The 26,644-nt window shown below is 38.2% G+C and overlaps 1 protein-coding gene across 2 annotated transcripts in view; it reads left to right on the plus strand.

Annotated features, from left to right (window-relative positions):
- Positions 1–12,066: 12,066 nt before the first annotated feature.
- LRRC28 (leucine rich repeat containing 28) overlaps positions 12,067–26,644 on the plus strand; it is a gene marked incomplete at its 5' end in the record, with an annotated part of 44,196 nt that continues 29,618 nt past the window's right edge. For both annotated transcript variants that reach the window (XM_084268143.1, XM_084268144.1), the window contains 4 exons: positions 12,067–12,234; positions 16,062–16,102; positions 18,756–18,793; positions 19,532–19,669. In XM_084268143.1, coding sequence (XP_084124269.1) covers positions 12,067–12,234; positions 16,062–16,102; positions 18,756–18,793; positions 19,532–19,669 — 385 coding nt within the window. The remainder of the gene's footprint in view (positions 12,235–16,061; positions 16,103–18,755; positions 18,794–19,531; positions 19,670–26,644) is intronic.

Genomic DNA, 26,644 nt, shown 5'->3' on the forward strand with positions numbered 1-26,644 from the left:
GAACAGAAGGAAAAGGATTGGATGTTTTTCAAACACAAAGGGTTTGCCATTCACCCTGCTGGCTTTGAAAATCATGTCTGTGTGTGGGAGAGGTCAGGGAGGGAACACCTGCAAATGCAAGTAGGAAAAACTTGTGTGGTTCAGTGACAGAGTGTTCTCTGCATCAGGTATGGTCAAGTCATTGAGAGCTGAGCACCCTCTACAGCAAAATATAACTTACCCTGTCATCAACACATACAGACTTGACATATGCTGTTAAAAGCTGGCATATTACACCACATAAATCTTCCTTGGAAGTGTGGTTCTCCATTTCATAATAGGAGAACATGTTAGTAGTTTTCTCTCTCCCTCCACTTATTGAAGGGTATATTGGGACTATTTAGACTAATTTTTTAATACATAGAAGCCAAACCATGGTGCGTTTATCCACTTGTTTTCCAAATCCAGACTGATCTACTTCACATCACACTGGTTATCTCAAGCTAGAATAAGGAAATCATTTCAAATTAAAAACAAAAAAAAATCAGTTGTTTGGATATAATGGATATACACTAAAACAACTAATTACAAACTGAAACAGGTTTCACTAAAGCTATATGCATTCTTTGCACTTCTGTTAGCATAAGTATTGCTTTAACAATCTGGTTTTTAAAAAGTACAAACCTTTGGCTGAGAAGTCTCTGCCAGTCAGTCAAAAGCAGTGACTTTAAATTGCTGGTGGTAGCACACTTCTGGAGAGAGAGGCAGGAGATCACCTAGAATTGCTATCACTCGAACTACACTGTCCACCCAGGAGAAGATGAAGCAGCTGGCTTACATGAACTGTCTTTCTGAGCTGTTATTACACAAGATGTTACCAATATGCTACTGACAGCACACTAACATCTCAACAGACAGATCTTTCACAAGAACAATGGCAGTTGTTGTTACTTAGGCCAACATTATGACACGAGGGAGAAGGTTACTTTTGCTCTAGGAAGCTTCCAATCTCAGTTATGGCTAAATTGAGTAGGAGACTACATTATTCTTAATTTTCCAACTCTTCCACTTTTCTCATTCAAGGACCAAGTTCAAAGATTCTTAGGTCTACACAAAGCAACAAATAGGTGGGTCAAAGTGTATTTTAAACTAATTTTCTTTCCTGTTGTGCTAAGAGATTCTCAGGAATTCTCTGACATAACACTGGCTTACGGATCCACCAATTCAAGACAAGGTGAAATGCAACAGAAGCAAAAAATTCCTTTTCTGTTGCACAAAAGGACTGCAGCGTTGGTACAGGGATGTATTCTCTAGCAGCCAGATTCTGTGGTTTGTATGTGAGTGTCTGGCTTCTATTTTATGAAAGAAACAAATATTACTTTAAGGATTATAGTTAAGTTGCAGCTGTGCTTCTTTGGTAATCTGTATTGGAAAGGGTATCTCTAATTAGTAGCCCCATTTATCTATGGATTGCCATTATAAAGCTGCAATCACTCAAGGATAGCTGTTCTAAGTATATCAATGTGTATTTAAGAAACTTGAACTCATTAGCATGACTTCAATGCTAAAAGCACTAGGTCATTAGAAAGGTTTAATAGATCTAATGACTTCATTGTCCCAGAATTATGGGGTATTAATTCCCAGAAGAGAGTAAAAGGCACGTGACTTTTTCTGATGTCATTGGTGAAAAATGAAAAATCGTTTCAAAGGGTCTAGTTAGAAACATTTGAAGTTACTCTGAGTCTCCACCTCTGATTTTGAATGGAGGCTAAATTAGCTCTTTCAGTCAGACAGAGCATGTTAACCTCCTACAGACACAGGATCTGGAAGAGTTCCCTAGGTGCAGAGCTGGTGCCAGACACAATGCCATATTGTCCTGAACATTCCTTTCATCAAGGAAAATGGGAGCTAGTGGCTAGTATAATGCCACTGTTTCATAATCTGGAAAGGCATTTATCTATGTTGTGTTGCAGATGTGACAAGACAAGGAAGGAGGGGAAGACTCAAAAACTGTACATATGCTAAGCAGTCACTACCGTAGGACTGTTAATTGCCCACTGCTAAAGAGTCTCATCAAGCTTAATTATGTCTTTGACTTTTGTTACCTGTTTTAGATCAAATTTTGACTGCTAGACTTCTCAATAACAAAGTGCTCTGGAACTCACATTTAACCAATCCTCAGAGGGTACAGTGTGCATAACAACAAAACAATTCCCTTTGACCTTTCTGGTTTGCTCTTGAAAACTAAAAATTCTGCATTTAAAAGGAAGCAGTCTGTTGAGGGTCTCCCCAACATGGGGAACATCCAAGCATATATTTAAGCCATTCCTAGCGTGTTCAATAAAAAGAAAGGTCAGACCCCAGCTGTAACTAGATGGATGGTGTATATGAAAAGGGAAACCCTGCAAGTTCTCTAAAAGCAAATCTCCCACTGGTCTCAGGAACACAAGATTTCTATATCTGACTTCACTGTAACAGGTTCCACAATATGCTTGCAGAAATCAAAGAGCTGCTTATACACTGCAATTCCCCCCCCTCCCCTATTTATATACACTTGGAATGAAAAATAGCTCACCACCTGCTTCATTTCTATCACAATGTAACAAGCCACAGAGTTAACACCCTTCTGATATGAATGGCAGAATAAAATGACAAAACCGGTCACTTACACAACCAAGCTATTTGGCACCTCACTTGGAACTTTTCCGTAAGAAATACAAACATCTCGTAAGTAAATTTGTTACTGTATTATGTGTAACTGAAAAATAAGTGCAGCACACCTCCATTTCAAGCTTTCATGTCATAAAATTGTGAAACTGTGTGGGTAAGAGTATAAGGATTTAATATTTTATCAAAGCTTTAAAGTAAATGTATAGGAGCAGTGGAGCTTTACTGATGATATGAAGTCTCTCTCCAAAATATGACTTTGCTCCAAAACACAGATGAGCATAAGACTTCTCCCTCAAAAAACTAAATGGTTAAACGAAAGAAAATTACACTGGGCAGCAACAGAATCATAAAATGGTCTGGGTTGGATGGGACCCTAAGGATCAGTTCCAACCCCCCTGCCACAGGCTGGGCCACCAACCTCCAGGCCTGGAGCTACACAAGGTTGCTGAGGAATAGTTACATCAGACTAAAGAGTCGGAGTAAGTTCGGTATCTGGAAATAAAAACAGCTTTGGAATAAGCTTAAGCCCACTGTTTTCACATGAACAAATAAGTTTTAATCTGGTCAAATCCAATGAGTCATTAGAAATACTCAGGAATCTTTTGACAATTATTGCAAACTCAGCAATTCTGTGGGTTGAGCTGAAGGGAAATGCAGTGAAGATGAAAAGAAAGCAGATCTTGGGCCAGGCAGGAAGAGAGAAATCACCACCACACAGCCTCAATGGCAAGCAGAGGGTGGTAGTAAAAAATAGTATTGTTGAGGTCATATAAAAATAGACCAAAGAACATTTCATGACATTTGCGGCCTGAAACTAACAAACACCCATGTGCTGCCTAAATTTGCTATTTAATTTTACTACTTTTCTGGTTTAAAGTGAAGCAAAACTGTAGATCATGTTCCAAATGGCTTTAATTGAACCAAATCAGTCAAGTTTCAGGAGTTTCATAAAGTGAATTCCAAAAGAGAAACAAAAGCTTATTCACTGATGCATTTGTGACATACAGCAATGTTGGTAAGTTTGAAAATAATACGTGGTTAATTGAAATTAATTTGAAAGTGATTATCTTGTTAACATGACACAACACAAAATGCCTCCATATCAGCTACATGCACCTTTAGCAGTCGTTAAAAAAGGACTAAGCCATGGAGAGCTGACTGATTTGTTACCCATGGGTGACCTCATATTGAGATTTCCCAACAGAGCAGAGGCAGAAATGTTGATTCTGCCTATTGTGATATTTGATTAGTGCATTAACAGAGGAATTTGGTTTCTGGGTCAGTCAGTGAGGCATTGTTTTTTTTCCAATTGAGATTAATTAGATCAGTGGGAATTTAGAATGAGCAGAGACTGCATGATCGGGGCCAAAATCCACTGCTTATTTATTCTGTGTTAGGGTCATCCCATTCAAATTGTAGGTTGTCCAAAATACTAGTACTTTTTGTTACTTCTTAGGAAATCGATTCCTCTATATAATGAATTGATTACCAGGAAATTTCCCTCAAAAAATTAGTTCAGCCCAAACTAGTGATTTTAAAACCTCCTATTTTGTGAAATGGTGATTTGCACCATACGAAGCAATACAAGTAACTTTCAAGTTAGCTCTTTCATGAGCATTGCTGTGCCACTGAAAAATGAGTCAAAGTTTAACAAATACAGTAACAAATAAACTGAGAATAAAGACTTAAGCCAAAGGTAGCTTATGTCTGAGCATTAAACACCGGTATGTTGGCACTTGGCATGCAGGAGCTCCATCTGCCTTCAGTTTTTGGTACTGCTGCAGAAGCAGAGTTTTAAATAAAAGGTTATGGAATCAAAGTTAGCGGGACTGCGATGAGTCACTGTAACTTTATTCCACTCAAATAAGACAGCTTTGTCACTACACCAAAATTACTAACTGGAAGCTATTAAAGACCTCCTATGAAGAGCCAGGACTTTCTGGAGAATGGATTCTTTCTCCATCAGTAAAAACTGATGTTAGTGAGTTTTTTCTTCCTGACATGGGAGACAGATTAATGAACCTATCTGTAATGCAAAAGATCTTCCCATGAAAATAGCAGATCCTAAATTATTGAAATTTATACTGAGATCTTGTATCATTGTGTATATTAAAACTGTGTTACATTAGTACTAAAAAAGCATTATGTAAGGCATCATAAAGTTAAAACAAGGGTAAGTAGAATTAATAGGTCTGAAAGTCTAGATGAAAGAATGCAAACTGAAAAAATTCTAAGCAGTGACAGTCTCAGCATATCATATGTTGTCTTTCCAGTAAGTAGGAATGTATGCTTCCTTGAGCCTCAGTTTGCAGAATCTGCTGATGACACAAGGCCCTCAGCTCTTGTTAAAAGAAAAATATACATCAGTAGTCCTCATAGATGCAGGAAAAAGTCACCCCCGGTGTCGGCAAGAGAAGAAAAACAAAATTGTGTACTCAACTGCATGAGAACGTTCAAAATTCTAGGCAACCATACATTTTCTAGGGATAGGTAGGAGACAAAAGGACAGCATAAACCATGGAGCCACCATACTGGAATCCTGACAGGTAAGGGATGTCCACCATGTTCCTAGACCATTTCAAACATCTGAGGCAGGTGTTAAGCAGCTGTTTCTCCTGCCTGAGCATGGAAGAGAGGTTCACTAGCTGCGATACCTGGCAGATGTACCAGACAGTCCACTGGGTTACTAGTGCTCTACATGCTTGCGCATGTCATGCTAACACTCTAGTACACACCAACCCTCCAGCAAGCAGAACTCAGCACAAGCTGAAACTCCATCTGTTGATAACTGGATTGATCCTTGCACCAAGAAGAATCCTCCAACACATGGGACTTCTTTGTGGCAGGTATAACTGCATAAGCTTAGTGTTTAGTGATGGATTTTTGCTTCACTGTAATTCTCAGCATACAATGACAACCAGGAATGCCCATCTTATCTGCTAATTAACATACTAAAGAGCAAAGGTTAAAAATATTTACTAATTATCCAACCTTGACGGAGAAACACATTTTTCCTGTCATATATCAGTCACATTAAAGTTTCCTGCTGCTAAAATCTGGCCTTTAATTGCTCAGGGAATATTGTGATCATAATCCAAATTACAATGCCTAATTTAATACACATGATTCAATATAAGTGGAATCCACAGTACTGTCCGGAGCAGACTTGCCCAGGATTATCAGGGAGGCTGAACCTTGGAGTATTCAGAGCTCACATTCAAAAGCTCTGCAAGACATTTTGGATTTCCTAGTTCTGTGAAACTGAGTTAGGAATCTTGTCACAAAAACCTCAATAAAAATATTTTCTTCATGTTTCATTTGGCAAAACAAAAGAAAATGGTTAAGCTTTACTATACAATGATATTTCCAATTGCATCTTCCCAGAGTTGTTAGTTCTAAGTAGTTACCTTGTGTAATAAATCTGATAGTGTATCATCATTTCTTCTTATTCACACTACATTCATCAGGCTTGTATAGATTTGGCACAAACAAGAGATCACCAGTGGAGCTGTGCCCATTTGTTCCAGTTATTGGATTTGTTCCAGTAAACCAACTGATGAAGGCAGGTCTTCAAGGGACTGGCAACTGCAAACTACTTAAATAGATCCACTTCAAAGTTGCACTTCAAGTTTTATTAGTTTCTTTATGTAGGTACAGATAAGATCAGTCATGCTGAGCAAGCTGTAAATTTCAAGCCCCTCTCTTCCTTGCTCTCACATGGACAAAATTAAGCATTAAACTATAGTAAAGCAACAGTAAAATTCTACTTAGCAAAGGGTATCCCAACCAGTCTTACTTGTTAGATTGGAATGACTTGGCAAACATGAGGCAAGCACTGTCCTTAATGGAAGATCAGATTCCAATGCCCCATGCTCTGCTCATCATTTTTAGCCTTGTGACTACACAGACAAGACTGTACACCTGTGCTGTGCAGGATCACAGCTTCAAAGATCAGCTTTCAGATCTGAGAGAGCAAAGCCTTTTAGAAGCACTGTGCAGAATCTGATGACACAAGCCTGGGAGATTGTGATAGCATCAGTCAAGAAAAAAAAATCTATCAGAGAATGAATGGGTGCGATGATTGCACACTATGCAAGACAATAAAGAGAGAAGTCTGAGTGACTGATTCAGGAGGAGCCACACAAGATAAAGTGATGTGTGAACACTCAAATCCCATTAGAGATTCTTGTGGATATCATAAAGCTGTGAGGTAACTGGCACTTACCTCGATATAGCTAGTATGAACCTGAAAGAAAAATGAACAAGAAAGAAAAATGTAATATAGTTGAGGTGGGTGAGTATGTTTGTCTTGGTAAAGAACAGCTCATCTCATTCTACAGACTTTTCTGCCAATTGAAAAACAGTCTGGAGGGAATAATTTACATTATTATCGGTACGGAGAAGGCATTTTAAATACTGCTAGGAGGAACCCTCTCAGAAAACAAAAGAGGGATTAAAAAAAGACTCTTTCAAATCCTCAGTTTCAAAATGCCCCACTGAAAGCCTATCAGTACTTTATATATATTATTAACATCTTTAATAGTTTCAGTGAGCCTAAACGACTCTTGCAGTTTACATTGAATCCACACATACAGCATGTTTTATAATGACCGAAGGCACACCCTGAGCGATGAATTCGTTTCGTGACAGAGCAGAACCAAAGTCATTTTAGCATTGCTTTGATCTCTGTAGCCCCTTTGTTAGTGTGAGCATAAAAGAAGAAACAGACAAAAGTTGGCTCCCAAAAAAACCAGAGTCTAGTAATCTTATTTCATCCCCATTTCTCTCTCAAAAAAGTCCCCAACCAAAAGCAAACCAAAAGCATTATAACTTAGGTGTAAAGAAACTCATTAAAGTATCCTGGCTCTGTTAAGAGCTGCTCTCTCAAGAAAAAAAAGGTTCATCTATCCTGTCTGTACTTTAGTGGAAGGCAGGAACACCATTTCTGTCCTGATCAATGACTTAATATCCTGGAGAACATTTGGTTTGACATATCATTGAACTCCTTCTGTGGAATGTGTTACTAACTGGGACCATATTCAGCTTCTAATTTGGTCTGAAGCATGCTTAACTTCTAATTTCTCAGCTATTTATCATGTGGGGCAGAAGCACCACAGAAGTGTGATGTAATTGCTGTTTTTAAAACCGTGGTAGTATACAAGCAGGCCACTTCCTGCTCTTGCATGCAGATGAGAAAAACAGACAAGTACTATCAACCACAGTAAGAACTAATGTGTGCAGTATGATACGATAAATATGAAGGATCTTGAATTTTGAAGGGCAAATTATTTCATCCTAAATTATTTCAACAAAATCCAATCTATTTATCTGAAAAAAAACCCTACTTCAAGAAGACTGTAAGTAGCAAGTGAGACTGAGCAAGTATACTTATCAAAATCAATTCCTGCCTTTCAAGTGTAGGAAAATGACAAATGAGCAATTAAGGACTGCTATTCTTTATTTAGAACTGAAAAAGAGAGAAATGAGTCGGCAAGAAAAAAAAATCTTCAACACTTTTCTTGCATATTGATTTGCTTCAAGTGAGAGTTCTGTGAATATACAAGAGAGAAGACATGTCTTCTGCAAGGTATTCATCTTCAACATTCAGCTTCTTGGTTCCCATACAGAGCTGCTCTGTGAATCTTGTTAAGACAAATTTATGTTAATTAGTCTGTGGGAACTAGAAAGGATTTCTGCATCTAGGATTCCTTTTTTAGGCAGCAGGTAGGGCTAATCTTCAGCAAAGAGCTTTTAATGCCCAGTAATGTTAAATATTCTGAGTATGAAGGAATGTGCTGTCATTAGACTACCAACATACACAAACAAGACCTTCCCTAGGATAGGAGTCATGGTTTGGGTTAGCTCAGTGTGTGTGAATACACGTATCATCACAATCAGATGCTGTATAGGTAAGCTGAACTTCTGTAATTTCTTTACCTGTTTCAACAGGACATCTCTGTAAAAATAGCCGTGATCACAGGATCACAGAATCACTGGGTTGGAAAAGACCTTTAAGATCATCAAGCCCAACTGTTCCTGTCCTGTGCTAAACCATATCCCTAAGTACCTCATCTCCCTGTCTGTTCAACACACCCGGGGCCGGTGAATCAGCCCCCTCCCTGGGAGGGATGTGCCACATCCCCACAACTCTTTTAGTGAAAAATTTTGGATAGGTTGATGATGGGTAAGTTGGGGGACACTGGGGGGAAATGGGGGGGACGGAGACGGATTTCTTAAGGCTCTTCAGTCTGCTGTTAGCAAAGGCATGGGAAATAGCATTAGCTGCACAAAAATTTGGCTGGCAACATGGTGTCCAACCACCGCCACGTTTACTCGCAAATGACATTCTGCTTCAAAAGCTGTTAAGCAGGGACAACCGTTGTTGGCGCCAGGAAGTGTGTAAACACCTGGGGAGGCACCTACGTGCTGGCCCTCTGTGAGGAAAGACACAGCCCGTGCCACCCCTACGCTAGCCATGCCTCCCAGACCACAGCAGGAGACGGACGAGGCGCTGAGGCGGGGCGCGCTCCCATTGGCTGGCGGCAAAGTGGACATGAACCTGGGAGAGCGGGGAACTTCTGATTGGATGGTGGGCGGTAGGCTGCCTTGTGATTGGGTGAGAGGCGGGGGTGGGCGGTGAGGGGTGGTGGTGTAGCGAGCCGCGAGGTGAGGCGGGGCGGTGCTGTGCCGTCGGTGTCTCGCGAGAATCGGGTGGCGGCAGCGGTCTCGCGCGGCCGCGGCCCGCCCCGCCCCCGGCTGCTCGGGCTGGTGGCGGCGCCGAGCGGAGGGGATCGCTGCTCCCCGCGGCGGCGGCGGTGAGTGACTCTTCGCCCGGCGGGCGGGGAACGGGTCAGGGTGCATCGGAGGGCGGGAGGGGGGAGGGGTGTAGGTGCCTCCATTGCTCTGCTGCCAGCCCGCCGGCTCGCCGCCCCGCGGGGGTGAGACTTCCCTGGCCCGCGGCCCCTTCCTTCTTGTCCTTCTCCGGTCCCTGCTTCAGCCGTGGGGGCGGCATCCCGCCGCCTCCTCAGCCCTCGAAAGCTTCCGCCTCCAGTTTCCGTGGCGGCCCCCGCAGGCACACCTGCGCAGCCGGGACAGGCCGGTTCCCCCGTACCTGCCCGTGACAGACCGGCCTCCCCCAGGCCCCGAGGCGCACGGAGCAGGGCGGCTCCGTGCAGCCCCATCTCGTGCTCCTGGGCCCTGCGGCTCCTCCAGGTTTTGATTCGTCCTGTGTGCGCTCTCTCCCCCAAAGCGGGCCCACCTGCCTGGAGGCGGCTCCAGGTCTGAGGGTCCCCTGAGCCTCCCCTCTGTGTCGTGTGCTCAGTGCGGGCTCACTTCTGGCATCTCCATCCTCTGTGGAGCGGCGGTTGTTTTCCCCTGAACGACCTGTCCCCTCGCAGGGCCATCACCACTGAGTGTATCTCTGCTCATCCTCCCTTCTTTTTCGTAAAGACCGCCTTAGTGTCTGTTACTTTCTGGTAGTCCTGTTTCTCGTCTCTGGAAGAAGAGAAGAGAGGGAAAGTTTGGCTGGTGTCATGTGGGAGTAGGAGGGTTTTCCTTTGGAGTAAGAGCCAAAATACAATAGGTTAGGACTGGACTTTGCTTTTGTGGACTTGTATGTCTGTGTGTTCATGTATGTCTTGGCTAAATTTGCTTCAGTTGCTATGTGAAGCAAGTCTGAAGAGAAGCCCACGAGTGCAGAACACCTAAGAAGCATCTCTGGAGAAATTGAAGGCTATCAGTTATTTACATGTATTTGATAGCTTGTCATTTAAAAAAGTATTTCAGGGTACAATTTCTTGTAGCAGGTAGTACTTAAATACTCTCAGGCTATGCATATTGAAGATTCCGATGCTTTTCCTTGAATTATATTAACGCTGATCACAGATGTGGAGCTGGGAATTGCCCTTGTTTAATTTCTTTTATCTGTTGAGCTCAGGAAGCTTTAGTGTTGCTAGTGCCCAGGGCCAGCAGTGTGTGTACCCTGTCTCCATAAGATAGCTGATGAAGGCAACTGTTAATAGTGATGGTTCTTCTCCTATGAACACTATTTAAGCGAGGATGGATTGATGGTTTATAATCTTATGTAAGGTTTTCAACAGGTTAATCATTTGCTCACAGAACTGATCTTAGCATGGCTTGAATTAGAGGTAACTCAAAACTAGAAGTGATGTGCAGAATATTACACCCAAATTGTGATTAGTAGTGCTTATGGGACTCTAAGAAAAGAAATATTTATTCTTCTAGAAGGACACAGGTTAGTGGTGAAAGCTGCTCATCTGAAAAGCAGGGGAGTTACTGGAACTGATCAAGTGGCTCGATTTACATTCCTTATCCAGTTGTCAGTCTTGAGCTGGATAAGGAGTTTTGTTTACAATGATTACTGTATAATCAGATAGGATACTTGTTTGTAACCCAGTACATTCAGTTCAAATATCCGTTACAATTACAAATCTCCCCTTCAATAAAGGGATAAACTAAAAACATGTTATTGGTGGCAAGCAGTTATAATTCCTTGCCTTTTTGTTAATGGAAATTAATTTATACATGTAAGTCTGTAGCAAACTGGCAACTCTAAATAGTCTGGGTTTATTGTGTTCTCCTGACTTCTCAGAGTTGAAAAAATGTAGCGTTGCTGTTACTGTTCAGATTTAGACTGTAAGTAGAATTTTGGTTATATATTAAAAACAAGCTAAGCAAAGTCTGTTTTGAGATACAAGTTAACTTTTAATTTGTCTTCATTCTTCTCTGGTTTTGAAATTGTTAGTGAAAGCTCGATGTTTAGTTCTTTCTGTTTTTATTTTTAGTAAAGTAAGCTGAAAGTCTGCTGTCACATTTAGCTCTATAAATTTTCTCACTGTCATTTTCATGGTTCTTATATATTAGTTCATCATTTCAAAATGGCCTTACTGGCTGTTCATCCACAACAGCATGTCTTCCAACTGATAAATTCTTCTGGTAATTTTTGTGTGTGAAAGCTTAACAAACTTCCATTGCATTTTGTCATTCTGGCTTAAAAGCTACATGAAGGCATTTTAGTCATCTGAAGATAGACAGTCCTCTAATAAATTGTGCTTTTTTTTTTTCCTTACCTGTGTATTCTTCTTTTAGCATGCTTCACAGAGTAGATGCAATGGTTAGTAGAAAGAGGTTTGTTTGTTGGGGGGAGGGGGGAGTGTAGGTGTTTTTTTCTCATGTTGGTAACTTCGATAAAATTATCTGAACTGTCCATGGAAAGTGGGTTGGAAAACAAGTGTGGAACAAGTGTGTTCAGATAAATTATCATGCAATAACTTTGCAAAAGAATGGATAGTATACATCTTGATAATGTGTGGTTTCCCCCCCTCCCCTTTGTCTTCTAGAAATGAGTCTGCTTTCAGAAGATGCAGTGCACTAGATGTGTTTGGAACAAGATTAATCATGGCATCAGAACTGTGTAAAACAATCTCTGAGGCAAAGCTGGAAAGGCACAAGAACTTGTTCTTAAATTACCGAAATCTCCATCACTTTCCTTTGGAGTTACTGAAAGATGAGGGGCTGCAGTACTTGGAGAGACTGTATATGAAAAGAAATTCCCTGACCACATTGGTACGACAACCTCTTTATTGTAATGTTTACTGTTTGTATGTTTAGGAATTCTTATTTTTGGACCAGAAAAAACAAGATTATTTAAACAAACAAAAAAAAAGCAAATCTGATCCTGAATGATGTAATCCATTTTGAAATATAAGTGGTTGTATTATTTTTGAACTTGCATAGGTAATGTTGAGTATAATAAATGAAAGCTTATGACATTTTATGGTTACCTGGGGATTTTCTTATGAGGTTTGTTTGGGGTGGTTTGTAAACTGCTCACTTCAGCAGTCAGGCCTTTCTACTGACAGGTGATCCTATGCAAGTTCTTTATTAGGTTAAACAACTTTTACCTTGGTGTGTGCCTTATATTAGAGGCATTGTCAACTCCAGGGTCTAGTTCAAAGCTTGTGGTTAAGGTGTTCGTGAAAACTTGTGTCTATGGGCTGCTGTTAGTACAACAGTTAAATTCAAGGTTGTGAGATTTTCTGTTGTAGGGCTTTCTGGATTTTTTTTTTTCCTTGAACTAGACATATTTTCAACCTGAATGAGTGTTGTGACCTCAGAATTCAGTGTTTGCTAGTAAATAACTGTGTGACATACACTGAGCTGGTATTAGAGAGCCAAAAGTCGCAACTGTCAATTGGCTCAAGTCTCGAAGTAATACAGGTGTGTTTGTTTTTTGGCTTTTTTCTTTTTCCCCTTGGGGTCTTTTGTGGTATGATAGGCGAAATAATAGCCAGGGGAAAGGAGCTGAAGGGTCTGACTACTTAAAAATCATCAAAATCATATTTTTCAGTGCTTCCTAGAGAAAGTACAGTAGTCCATCTTAAATACTGTTTAAAGCTTTGACAATGATGCATCAGAATTACTCAAGGGCCAAAAGCTGGAATGATTCTGAAGACTTTCTGCTTTTTCTTCATCTTGAATGAGTCACTTAAGTTTGCCTGTACTGTAGAGAATTATATTGGCACTTTTTGATTTTGGGCAAATCCTTTGCTGAATTAACATAATGGGAGGATACGATTCATGGTGAAAAAGCTCATTTTAAAAATTAACTGAAGACTCTAAACAGTTCAGCTTTGAGACTTTGTGAAATTCAGTGGTTATTTAGTGGTGTAAGGTTCATGAAGTTTGTGCTGCTCAGAAGATGAAACAATATGGAGAGTTTTGCATATAACTTTTCTTGCATATATGTGTTAGAGCCTGGTTTTGCTTTTGTCAAAGCAATTAGAAAATAGAAATCAAGAGTCTTGCAAGTAACAGTTTCTTTTTCCTCTTGATATTTGCTAATACTGATAGATGTGGAAAATGGCATAGGAGTAATTACCCATGGTTACTGTCAACAGAACGTGTATCAAATGAAAGTGGCACCTCTTGCTCAGTATTGTTCAGTATTGCAATTGAGGCCTAGGATAAAGGAACTGAAACAGGATTTAAAATGTAGATCATACCTAGGCAAAACAATTTGAAAACCACATGAAATACAGCATTAGGATTTGAAACAGTCAGGGTGACTGGGTCACTATATGTCTCAGTGCAATTTCATTCACATACACTGCACTATAGCTATTCAACTTCTTTGAGGGGGTCACCCTGCCTGAATAGTTTTAATGTCTCTTTTAGGCTTATGTTCCTTTGATTCTGTGCCAAGATGATGAGCATTAGTTCCTCAATAACTACTTTTAATGGCATATGGATTGTTAGAAATCATCAAAATTAAATCTATACCATATTCATTGGAAATAAGGTGGTACCAGTTTCTTCCTTCGGAGTTTGAAAATGTTGACTGAATCAGCTTTTGTTCTGTGCTCTTCCAAAATTACTGTATCCTTGTCAGGTGACTCCTGTGCAAATGTCTGGGATAGTTATACTGACAGGATTCACACAGACCTTGCCTAAGAATAGTTTTGGTTTTGTCTTCATTGGACCGATGGAAATGATAGAGGGCTATAACATAATGAGTGGATCAAAAAGCTATACAGCACATCTGATTCCCAGCATCAAGTCTTCCAACTCCTTGTTTAGTGTTTGACTGATAACATTAACCTTCTGGCAATGCTGTTGTCCCATCTATGAAAAGGAAAAAGGAGTTTGCCTTGATGGTGCTGTCAGAAGCATGATTTAGCCATATCAAAGAAGACTTGTTGTTGACTGACTTGGAACACAAAATGTTGTCCTATTCAGACAGAGCAGCAATTTCACTTTTTGAAGTGTCCAGTGGGTGTGAGGGCAAGACTGGTGGCAGAATTGATGATTCATTTATCATCATTGTTTGTTGTCATGTCACCATTAGAGACCAGAGTTAGTTTTGCCTCTCAGTTGATGGATCATGAATAGCTTTTTTGAATCTTAATTTTCATTGTGGGATGTGTTGAGCAACTTTGACTCAGACCCATTTTCTTGTGATACTCAAGAAGATAAGCAGAATTTCTATTATAGACTTGCTAAAGTGTAAAACCATCTCTCTCCCAGGTTCAGCTCTTTTACTGTATCAACAGCTAGAGCAAGAATAATAGCATAACCTTCAGGTATAATGTGAAAATAGTTTGTGATTCAGCTTAGTATCTTTGTTCTAATAAAGGATGTAGGATGACACCGAGGGCGTTTGGTTGGAAATTTTTTTTTTTTTCATGTTCCCTCCTACTTTTTTAAATTAAAGCCTGAGGTGTTTTTGTGCTTGAGCATGTTGCAGCCTTTTTATATTTTCTCCCATCTTAAGCTTTTTTCAGTCTAAATAAAATTTTGTGCCATGAACATGCATGTACTGTAAGAAACTTCCCAGTAGGTGGCAACAGTCGATAAGTTGTAGCCTGTTTCTTGGGTTGTGACATCATTTGCTACTTCATAGTTAAAAATCTATTTTTTTGTACTCAGGTCTAGGATGTGGCATCTTTGCATATTAATACTATGACTTTTTTTTCTGGATCGCATAGTCCTTCATAATAAGCTTATAAACACAAAGTTAAGTATTTTACATAATAATATACCTTAAATTTACACAGCACTGAAAACTGCTAGGGTCTCTTCTAACAGGGAATTGACCGTGTGATTGAGCTGGTTTTAAAATAAATTTGGTTTTGCATGTCTATGTATTGTAAAAACCTTTTTTTCAATAAAACATACCTATGCTTAAAGTAGATTTCTTAAGCAATAAAAGGTCTTGACCCCAATAATTTTGGGTACGGTTACCAACTTGACATCAAACTTACAGAACCAGTTTTGTGATATATGTTACCTCATAAATGCCATCAAGAAACAGAGTTGCAGCCAGATATCAGTTAGAAGTTTGAAAATTACGTGCATGTTAATAGATAAATACAGAAATCTAGTTTGTATTCAGTGCTTCTGGCTTGATGGAAATTGATTAAACTATACAACGTTTATAGGTCATCTCCCAGTTTAGAAGCATTAGAAAAACAAAATACAGTACAGTTAGACATCTTGTATTGTTCCTGTTCTGCTTAAGTCTGTAAAGGCTGCAGCTTCTTAGCAGTCACTTGGCTTCAACAAACTCAATTATTTGAATACATTTTCAGATGTAAGTTTTTGGTAATCCATCTTTTCAGCCTTGGAAGTCTTACTACCACTTAGTTGAGGACCCGTTACTACTACTTGTAGGCTGTGGTTCTGTTTTGTATATGATATATCCCAGACTGCACTGATGGAGAACGGGTGGGGATGTTGGAAGTAGGGGATTGTATATAAGCTCTTTGTTGCCATTTTTTCTGTGAGTAGCTGCTGACATGTTTTAATATGGTTATTAAAATGAGTTGAGTACACAATATGTGTGTGTCTGTGTTTTTGTTTTGAAACCTAAAAAATCTCTAACTCTTTTTCAGCCAGAAAACATTGCACAGAAGCTTCCAAACCTCGTGGAATTGTGAGTTTGTGTAGGAGTTCTAATATATTCTTATTATGCTGATGCGTCTTATCTTAAAATAATTCTAGTATGTATTGCTTGCACATAACCTACCTCTGAAGTGTGAAAGATTTTCTTGGATGGCAAGAAAGGGTCATTTTTCAGTTGTGTGTTTTTGTTGTTTTTTTTTTTAAGGAGGTATATTTAGTCCTATGTTAATATACTTTTAAATTTCTTGTTTATCATATAACAGCAGCTGTTATACAAATTTCTACACTACTAAGGGAAAATATTTAACCCCCAACTCCTGTGTAGACTGTTGTCACCCTGATAAAACACTGGAACCTCCAGATGCAACCGTCAGATGGTTGTGACAGAGCCAGGTTGCTGACTGCAGCCCATCCCATGTCATCTTGACTACCAGCAATATTAAGATCTCAGTCTTGCTGATAGTAGTAAGTTCTTTTGGAACCAGCTCACAGAGTGTCAAATAAGACCAGGAATGAGCAAGTAGAGATAGGTAACCATTTAAAGGTGATCATTGTAGGCAGAGCAGTTAATCCAGTCTTGTCCAAAGAATGGATGTCACAGGAACTGTATTATTTTGGCAATTGATGATAAGCTGTAAGCCCCTGAGTCAATGTTTTCTTCCCTTTTCTTCTTGTAAAGTTATGATTTCCTTGGGGGGGGGGGGGTGGGGGGGAGCGTTAAAATGGACATCTGCTTTCCTCTTATACCTTGCTTGGCTCGCTTTCAATTGAGTAAGTGATGGACCATTGATTCTGTTTATTTAATGGAAAGCTCCAAACAGGAGGAGGTGTAGATATGAGTACTCTAATGCATTCAGCTGTCTGATCTTGTCATCTTAATTTGGCCCTTGAAACCACACCTTTCTGGTACATGCGGCCACAGTGTAATTGAACTGTTTTGTAGGTCACTGCAGTCTCCAACTTGCTTAAGAGGCACTCTTGTCTCATCAGGCTGAAGTCTTTATAGTATGTTTATGCCATGAAACAGTAAAATAAATATTTTTGTGTTTGATATACTTAGTATTTAATAATTTGTCATGGGGCATCAGGAAATCTCCCTGTTATCTGATAGTGCCTTTAGGAAAACATTTATAAGCTACAGCTTAAAAATAATCTCTTACTAACACTGAATTGTAGAAGTCAAACCTGATTATTTGGGCCTCAGCAAGCTTAATTGTATCACCGTTATCCCACATGTTCTGGTGGTCCAAAGAGAACTGCAGTAGAGTAGGCCTGTGGTTTGTGTAGTGCTAATAGTACAGGTCAGTTTTTGATCAGACAGAAGAGATGTTATGTTGACAGAGAAGTGACCCAAAAATAAATTATATTTTAAAATAACGATTTGTTACTGTAGCTTTAAATTTTTAAAACAAAACTTTTAACTGATTTTCATTTTCCTGAAAATTACATCCTTACCAACTTCATTATTTTTCAAAACTTCACTGTTGTCTTTGTTTCTTTGCATGTCTCTCATGCTGGAACACTTGGTGTAGATCTTCATAATGTAATTATTGTTAGCTTGAGTGAAAGAGCTCACAAGTATTTTCAAGAGCTGCATCTGAAATGAGTAAGAGAATTCTTACCCTGAGGTGTATATACAAGGATTTCTACAAACATATCTGCTCTCCTTGTATTTGTTAAATTTTTTGTAAACTTGAACTATCTGAAACTTTTAAAGAAAAAGAGGAGGCTTAGCTGCACCGTGCAGTTGAAATGTTCATATGTCTTTTTCCTTGTCGTGCCCCAATGCCCCTGAAAATACAGGTTCCTACTTTTGGAAGTGCTCCTTTAATAGAACAGAGAGAAAAATAACGCTGTGCAAGTAATTTCCACGTTTGTACCTAAGCAGTTGGCCCCTCAGTACTCAGTATGCCTTCACAATTAGATACTGATATTTTAACATTTTCTTACTGTTACTTCCTACAAGACCCGTTCGTTCATTTGCTGCAAGGTTGAAAAGTAAAATGCATAAAACTTTTGTTTTGATGTTCCTTGCAGTACTGAAAGTGCCCCAGCAGAGGGTGCTGAATATTCTTGGTGAGAGATCTGGTCACCCTTAGTAACTACCTAAATGACGATGTGCAAGAGCAAGTTTTTCTTTTGAAAAAAACGAACTCTAGGTTTGAAAATCCCACTTGGAGTGAAAAGATGATAAGCTTGTTTATTCAGTCGGTAAAGGTATAAGGGGTTTTTGTGTGCAGGGGAAAATGTTTGTAATTGTGTACCTTGTGTGGGTTTGGGCTTTTTTTGTTCTTTTCTTACCCAGCATTTAGTGTGGAATAACCTGGTCTTCAAATATGGTTCATTTTGGTTATTCTGTCTGCTTTATTTTTTCTTTTTGTTCTCTTTTTATGACTCTGAAAACTACAGCCCAGTATTACTGAAATTGTGAATGCTTTGTTTTAAATAATTGTATGTTATTCTTATGTTATTTTTATGTTAATCATTTAACAGTCTAAATGAAATTTAAGTACATATATCCATTGTCAGTTTATACAGTTTCCACAGCTTTTGTGGTCATAGAGAGGAATGGCTTTGAGGGTGCTCTTTCAGGCTGAAATTGGATATTTTTCAAACTGATTATGTAGCAGAAGTCCTTGAGGGTAACAGGTGGTGTCCTCTGCTTTTTTTTCTCCTCCCCCCAGGTATCTTCATTCAAATAACATAGTTGTTGTACCTGAAGGTAAGTAGTCTACCAACTCACAATAAATAGCAGGAGTCATAAAATATTGATTTTTCTTCTTTAAGGGGCGTATTTTTCCTTTATTTTCCCATAAAACATTAAAGATTTTCATACAAAATATACCAGCATAGCTCTTAGTCATTAATATCCTTGTTTATGCTATGTTAAATTATTGTAATGAACTTTCAAATGCACCTAAATGCTGTTTGCTTCAGTTGTAATTGCAGAAACTGGAAAGGTTAAATGGCACTCATCTATCAAAACAAAAGTCCTGTGTTTTCTTCAACCAGTTACCACACTGAATACTCTCCTGGTTTAGATCACGACAGATTTGAAACTTATCAAGAATTTTTACTAGTTTCTCTTCCTTGCCTTAATTGTAGAGTATGTACCCAACTGGAGGGAAGTATTTTAAACTCTTTCTGGATATAGAAAATTCCTAAGCAAAGGAATGGAAAAAGTGATTTCAGAGCAGAATTGTCTGAGGATAATCTAGAAATGGAAGTATTCTGTACATAACCTTTTTTCCCTTCTTGTCTTACTGCCAGCAGTAATGTTTGTTAGATAGATAAACATTTCCATGAGCTATGTCATTCAATGGCGAGAACAGCTTTAATACATCAAAATCTGCTCAGACACAGGAGTTAGGTACTCTGGCTTTTTATCCTCTCGTAGTCCTATTAAGATTTTAACATTACTGTTGGGTCACATTGATGTTTTAATCTGTTCTCTCACAAGCCATTGGCTCCCTCGTTAAACTGCAGTTTCTGGACCTGAGTGATAACGCCCTCGAAATCGTGTGTCCAGAGATTGGCCGCCTGAGATCTTTGCGTCATCTTCGCTTGGCTAACAACCAGCTGAAATATTTACCTGCAGGTAAGTATGAATGCATGAGGGATTACAGCAATGACAAGTTCCATTTGAACTTAATTTACATAGTGATCTGCTTTAGGTTTATTCTTATCTTACAGTTGATGAATGGCACAACTCACATTTAAAGACCAGGCAGGGATTGACGTTGTGTGTATACCAAATATACTCCATAGTTACCAAACACAAAACCCCCTTAATGTAAAGTCCTGAAAAATGCTTCTGAAGTGGGGGGAAAAAATTGGTATCTATTTAACAGTCTTTGCCACTGAATTAAGAAAACATTGAACTTCATTGAGAAGACACAAAATGCTAATGACAACTGTCATAATAATAAAATCATATTTCTCACAACTTTCCAGAATAGGAATAATAAAGGATTGCAGTCCTTCCTTTGTTTTCATTCCACAGCCCCATTCTTGTATTTTCTAAAGACACTTGTCTGGTAGGCTTGCCTATGGCAGTTCTACCTCACTACGACAGTAAATAACAAATGTTTGTCATACTATTTTATAACAAAAAAGCAAAATTTATTCAAAGTAAATGTGACAAAGTCAGAAAAAGTTGGCCATAGGCAGAGTTTGAATTTTTTTTTCTTCTAAATACTTTGATAAGCAGACATAACTGATTATTCTTCTTCTACTGCCCTTATATCTCTGTAGAACATATAATGGTGATTTTAATTTTTTTTCATGTTTCTGTGACATACTTGCATTTTCTGATCTGCACAGATGATAAAACTCTAAGTCTGGTATGTTAAAAAACCTGGTTTAAGTTAATCTAACAGGACTAGCTTTTGGCTCTAATTTTAACTATCTTCTCAATGTGACCTTCATGTGTTTGTAAATTTACGTTCCTTATTCTCAAGAAATATATTGCATTTACTCGTTGAAGGTTTGGGTGCAGAAATCTAGCTGTCCTTCCCTCTTACTTTGCTAGGCTTAATAAGTGAAAGGATGATTATGATTAGAAGGAAAAAAAAATTATAGAACTGTGTAAATGCTCTGGAATGAAATTAGATAAACCTGTTAAACATTATGACCCAAGGCCAATAAAATTTCCATCAATTTTCAGATGTCCTACATTCAAAAGAAAGGAGTGACTTGAGTGTGCTTTATGTTCCTCAAAGATAATTTACCTTATGGTGCTGTAACATGAAAGAAAGACTTGTTCAAAGAAAAAGTGACACATTTTCTGCTAAACTTCACACATTAACTTAAAAAGGTTCCAAAAAAGACTTTCAAAAGGATAATTTACATTACTGAAGAGTTGATTTCAAGTCTACCACATTTGATTAGGAGCTGGTATCAGCTGCATAGGCACGCTGCATTTAATTTCTCCTGAAGTTAACAAAATTTGGTACTAAGCATTGTCCCTAAGTATATTTATTTTTGTGTGCATTAAATTTTTGCATGTTTAGAAATAATACTATTGTTGCCTACTTTTGAATCAGAGAACCCAGTGGTGTCTGGTTTTGCTGGTAGTGTACCATCAGTCTATACATATGCCATTACCACTATCATTACTAATCCTGTCTGTTGAGATCCTGTCACTGTCAACATGACTGGATGTCATACAGCTTGAGTGTTATCAGTTTGAGAGAGATTAGTTTTTCACTTACACTGAAGAGTTTGCCCACTGGAGAGTTAATTTACTACACTGAGTGTTTTCTAAACAATGCTTCCTGAAGAGGGCTTCCAAGCATACTTTCATAGGTTGTGAAGATTTCAAAGATGACTTTATAACAAAATCTTTGAGTTTGGAAATAACAGAGCAAAGTAGTTAGTTTTGATTATTTAATCTTTGATTGTATTGGTAGCATAAATCTTCATAATAAGTGTTAAATAGAGTTCTGTTAGGAAAGCTAGCAAAGTTAATAAAATTAACTAGGATGAGATGTGATTTCAGTGCAGTACATCATTTTAATGTGTTAACTGCCTTCTTTACAGCAGATAGTGCATTGCAATGTGTTGTTAGGGAAAGCTCTTATTAGAAATTAAGACCAATTAACCACGTAAGATATAATTTAGCTTCTACTAGTGTATCTTGTGAAGAATTTAAAGATCTGCATTAAAAAGTAATTTTCCAGTGTAGTTGGTGGTCATTTATGGAAGCAAATTCTCAAAACTAGTGACCACTGTTTCTGATTGTAGACATTCTTCAGACTCTAATAAAGGTGGAGCCTATGCCATGCTTTACCTTCAGTGTGATGGGCAAGGCTTTAGTCTTTAAGTATGTGGCTTCGTAAAACTTGTGATAATTTGATAATGAAGATCTCTCTTCTCAGGTTTGGTTGTGACCAGCCAGCTAGTTGTAAAAAGTTACGTTATTGGAGGAGGTGGGGGAGAACAATTCAGATGCATGCAGACAGCATCAATGTATAAGTCTGAGTTTTCTGAATAAATTAGGTGACACTACTGATGAGGGGGAAAAGATCATTAGGTGAAGCATGGAAATTGTGTTCCTCAGATATTAGAAAGCACTTCCTATGCTGTGGCACTCTTGTACTGTAAATGACAATCCTACTTTTCTGTGTTTAGCAAAGACTGCCAAATCAGTGCCACCCATGGATAAAACCACATACTTTGGCTTCAAGACACTTTAGTTGCACACTGCCACTGAAACAACGGGACTTCATTAAATTGCTGTGAGAATCATTGAAAGATGACTAAACTAAACTTTGAGAAGTAAAGGGGAAACATTTGTTCAGAAGCAGCATCTCAAAACTGAAATATAACATAAAATATCTGGAAAAGAATGTTTATGAAATTCACTTGAAGTCGTGTTTTGAATATAACTTTGGAAAAGTTTAACTGGACCAGCTTCTCTGCAATGCAGTCATCAGGATCTAGATTCTGTGGTAATCAGAATCACTAACTGAGACTCTGACTTTTGAGAGCAGAACTGATTATAGAAGTTGCAGATAAGATGAGATTTCATATTTTAAAGGTCTCTAGAGCACTTCATTTCAAAATGTGCAGCATTTTTTTGTTCTCCAAACTGTAAATCTTGTAGCTTCTGCCTTTAACAATTTCTTGGTTCTTTTATTTGGCTCTAGTAGATGTAATTCTTGAATGTGAACTAAAGCTTCATGATGTTTTCTACTATTTAACTGTAGTGCTTGAATAATCTAAATTCTTGAGGGCTATTTGGAAATACTTTATGCCAGAGATCTTATTTGAAAAAATCTCAGAGCTCCAGCGTAAACAAAAGATGGTCGTTACTTCAGATTATTCATTAGTTCATGTACAAGCTTGACTTGGAGTTGGCATTAGAGTTTCGTAGTAGCTTAACTTTATTTTTTTGTTAGATATTTCTCTTTACATGACTCAGTGTTCTGAATAAACTTAGAATTTTAGAGTTAGTCCTGTGTGAATATGCCATCAGAAATAAATCTTCTGAATCTTCTCACTTATGAATGACTAATTACGAAGTTTTCCTTTGTTTCTGATGTTTATGATGCATATGAAATTTCAACTCCTTTCATGGGAAATTATTTTCTCTTTATGTAAGAATTATTGCATCATTTGCAAAGGAAAAAAAAAACTCCAGTGAGATGTACTGGTCCCAAAGCCAGGGTTCTCTCTCAATTTTTCTGTGTTACAATTTAGATTTGATTTGACTTGAGCCTTGGAAACTTCTGATGTAAAGTGACAGCTCTTCAGATTTACTTTTTGGTCTTGTAGTTAGTGAATGCACATTTGGACAACAGATGACTTAAAAGATGGTGGGTTGCACTCAAAGTTGGAGTTAAGTTTCATATTTGACAAGGATTAGATTTTTTTATTGCACGTTACTTGAGAAATACTTCTTAGAAATGGCAAGTCGTAGCATCTTCTTCTAAGATTTAATTAAAAATGAGGTTATGTTTACTCAGCACATGTTGGGAGTTAATTATAGATTTACTAAAATGAAAAGCTTAATGTTTTGCCAAGTCAAGAGCAAAAGCTAAGTAATTAAACAAAGAATAGGGTATGGTTTATGATCCCAGCCCATCTTTTGGCAAAGTTCCCTTTGAAAAAATATCAGCAGTTGTCTTTACGTGGCTGGACCAAGTTTCCTTTTGTGTTTGTTGTCAGGGAGCTTTAAAAACCAAAAGCTGAGTGCATTGACCAGCCAAAAAAAACCAAAAAAGGCAGTCTGATAATACCAAACTTCATGTAAACTTTGCAATGACATGTCTTTAACCAGTAAGTGGAAGGGCAGGTGAGTAGGGAGCACCAGTAGTTGCCGTAGGGGTTTACAAATCTCTGGAAGAGCCAAGGGCAGATTTAGCAAATACCCTTTCTTCCCCGTATAAGGAAATGTGTGGCTTCCATTTCACATTGCCATTTCCATGTTCTTTCTTGAGCCATCTGCCTGTTGCATCCAGTTGCCTTTTTTTCTTTATTTTGGTGGAATCTGAAGGAAAATTTCTTCATCCCTTTGGTGTTCTTTCAACGCAAGCTGCAACGATATTTAGGGGAGGTGAACGGCACGCATACTCTTCATTTCATTTCTGTTCAAATCCCGTTCCTTTCTAAGGCAAATGCTTTTAGAAATGTAGTCAGTTTAAGCCTCATTAAAATACATTTGTAGGCTTATAAAACTTCATCTTCAAAGCATTTGAGACAGATCCTGCGAAGCTGATAAGGGAGTGTTATCCTCATTTTGCAGAATGGAAAAAAGTGTTTTTAACAGAAGTGATTTGCTCCAGGCCACAGCAGGAGTCAGTGTTAGCCAGAAATAGAACTTGGGTGTTCCCATTCCATTTCTTAGGACCACACCTTTTTGAGGTTGATCATATTTAATATTGGGGAGGACTGAGTCTTTCCACCCGTTATTAGGAAATTAATAATTATCTCTCCATAATTAATAACCCTCTATGTTAATAGGAAATTAATAGCGGTAAGATCAGTGAGATTTTGTAACCAAAACAACTTGTGCTTCCAGAAGGCTGGATGAGTTCATAAAGATGAATTCTGAAGAAGGCAGATAAATACTAGATCATTTTCTCTCGCATAGGTAACTTCAGTGGTAATGACAAGAAGGGTTCAGTTGTTATTGAAATTATAAACCAAACTGTAATTGTTGATTACTGCTTTGTCTATTTATGAAGTAACCCTTCAAATGTTAATTATTGCTCAGTCTGTTTCACTTAGGAATTTGCTTGGCTTAATTGGAGGCAATAGGAACTTTGAGACATGGAAACTGCATATTCATTTATTTCACTTTTTTTAAGTCACTGTGAAGTACAGTGTCTGCATTTACTATTCATACCAGTATTTCACTGGTAAAGCCTTGGTGAATACCCAACTTAATTCTGAATAGAGCTCAATATAAGGTATTTCAGTAAATCTTAATTAAAGGCATATAAATGCAACTTCTTCTTTAGCTCCTTTTTACAGTAGATTTCCACTGATCGTGGGTGCAGCATGACAATAATTCTATTCTTATTCTAGACTTTGGCATTAAAATATGTAGTCATAACTAATTTTTAAGCATGTTTTCCATATGATTTAGAGCCTTCAAAATGGGAGGAGGGGAATACATTTGGCACCTTTTTTTTTCATCTTAGCTTCCCTTTCTGTTTTTATTACTGTCTGATTAGGGTAGATCACTTTGATACTTAATGAAGTTCAGGGTTTCTTTTTAATAGTGATTGTGACTTTAAAAGCAAAGGCACAACTGATGCAGACCCTGTTCTTTTTTCAGAGCTGGCATAACCTTAGTCCACTCTGCTTTCCTAATTTAGTAACATGTATAAAAATATGCACGACGGGACAGGTTTGGTACGCCAGGCACCCATCCAGGAGTGTGGTGTTTTTAAGTAAATGGACTTGTGGGGATTTGAGGAAAACATAGATTAGGTTACATGAGCTTTGCACTCTGTAAGTATGTGACTACTTAAAGGAGCATGGCCTTCTAAATAAAAATCTCTTTTAATTCTTATCATGATACGTAGTTTTCCTTGAAGTAGGTTTTTCTCTGCGCAGATCTGTAAAATATATGCTCTGTTTAATATTCACTTTGAGATTCAGTTTACTATATAAACCCAAGAGTCAGCATATAAGGTTTACATTAGTTCCTGGGTTCAACAACAAATTTATATATATTTTTTTTCTTAACCTAAATCAATGCAAAGCTGTACCCACACTTGCCTGTTACTGTATTGTGAGCTGTTTCACATCAGGATTAGTAAGTCAATAGTTAGGCTGTATTAATATTGAAGCACAATAAAAATACCTCCCAGTATTTTCAAGATATCTTTACGTGTTTTGGTATTCAATAACTCCAATACTGTCTTGTCTTTACAGCCTTTAAAGACTGAAATTATTAGTAAGAAAATTTTCCCATCAGAATTTACAGCAGTGTCAGAGTTAGGAACAAAATGTCCATTTGGGTGGTTACTGATTGTCTTTGGACCTTTTGACCTCAACAGAGGTAACCAGAGCACAGGGTAGCTTATTGTACAAGTGGTATTCCTTACACATCAGCTCTCATGCATATCCCAGCACAGTGGTATCTATTTAATTAAAGATGTTGGTTGTGTGAGATTTTTATAACAGTCTGCCTTGCTCAAACATTTGGTTTGAGTTAAATTCTCAGGAGGACTACTAGTACTTTTGAGTGCCTTAAATTTATGGGGAGGGAAGTGAAGGCAGAGAATAAAAAAATTCCTTTAAATTCCTGGAAATTTTCATTAACTGAGGTTTTTCTTCTATACCCTCACCTGCATATAGTGTCAGAATGAGTCATTGTTGTATATGGAATGGCTGACTACTCTGTATTTGTCTGCTTGTTTGGGGTTTTTTTCTGCTTCCCTGTTTAGGGACTTTTCAAAGCCTCTTCGTTAGTATCATACAACATTTTTTTAGTATATCATTATGCAACTGGATGCTGGTAACAAAAATAGTAAAAACATACAGTCAGAAATATTTTAAGCTTAAAATGTTCTAATGTATGCTTTTGTTCCAACACTTCTTCCAGATAGGCTTCTAT

Source organism: Gallinula chloropus (genome assembly GCF_964237585.1).
Source record: "Gallinula chloropus genome assembly, chromosome: 9".
In the NCBI taxonomy this organism is placed as follows: domain Eukaryota; kingdom Metazoa; phylum Chordata; class Aves; order Gruiformes; family Rallidae; genus Gallinula; species Gallinula chloropus.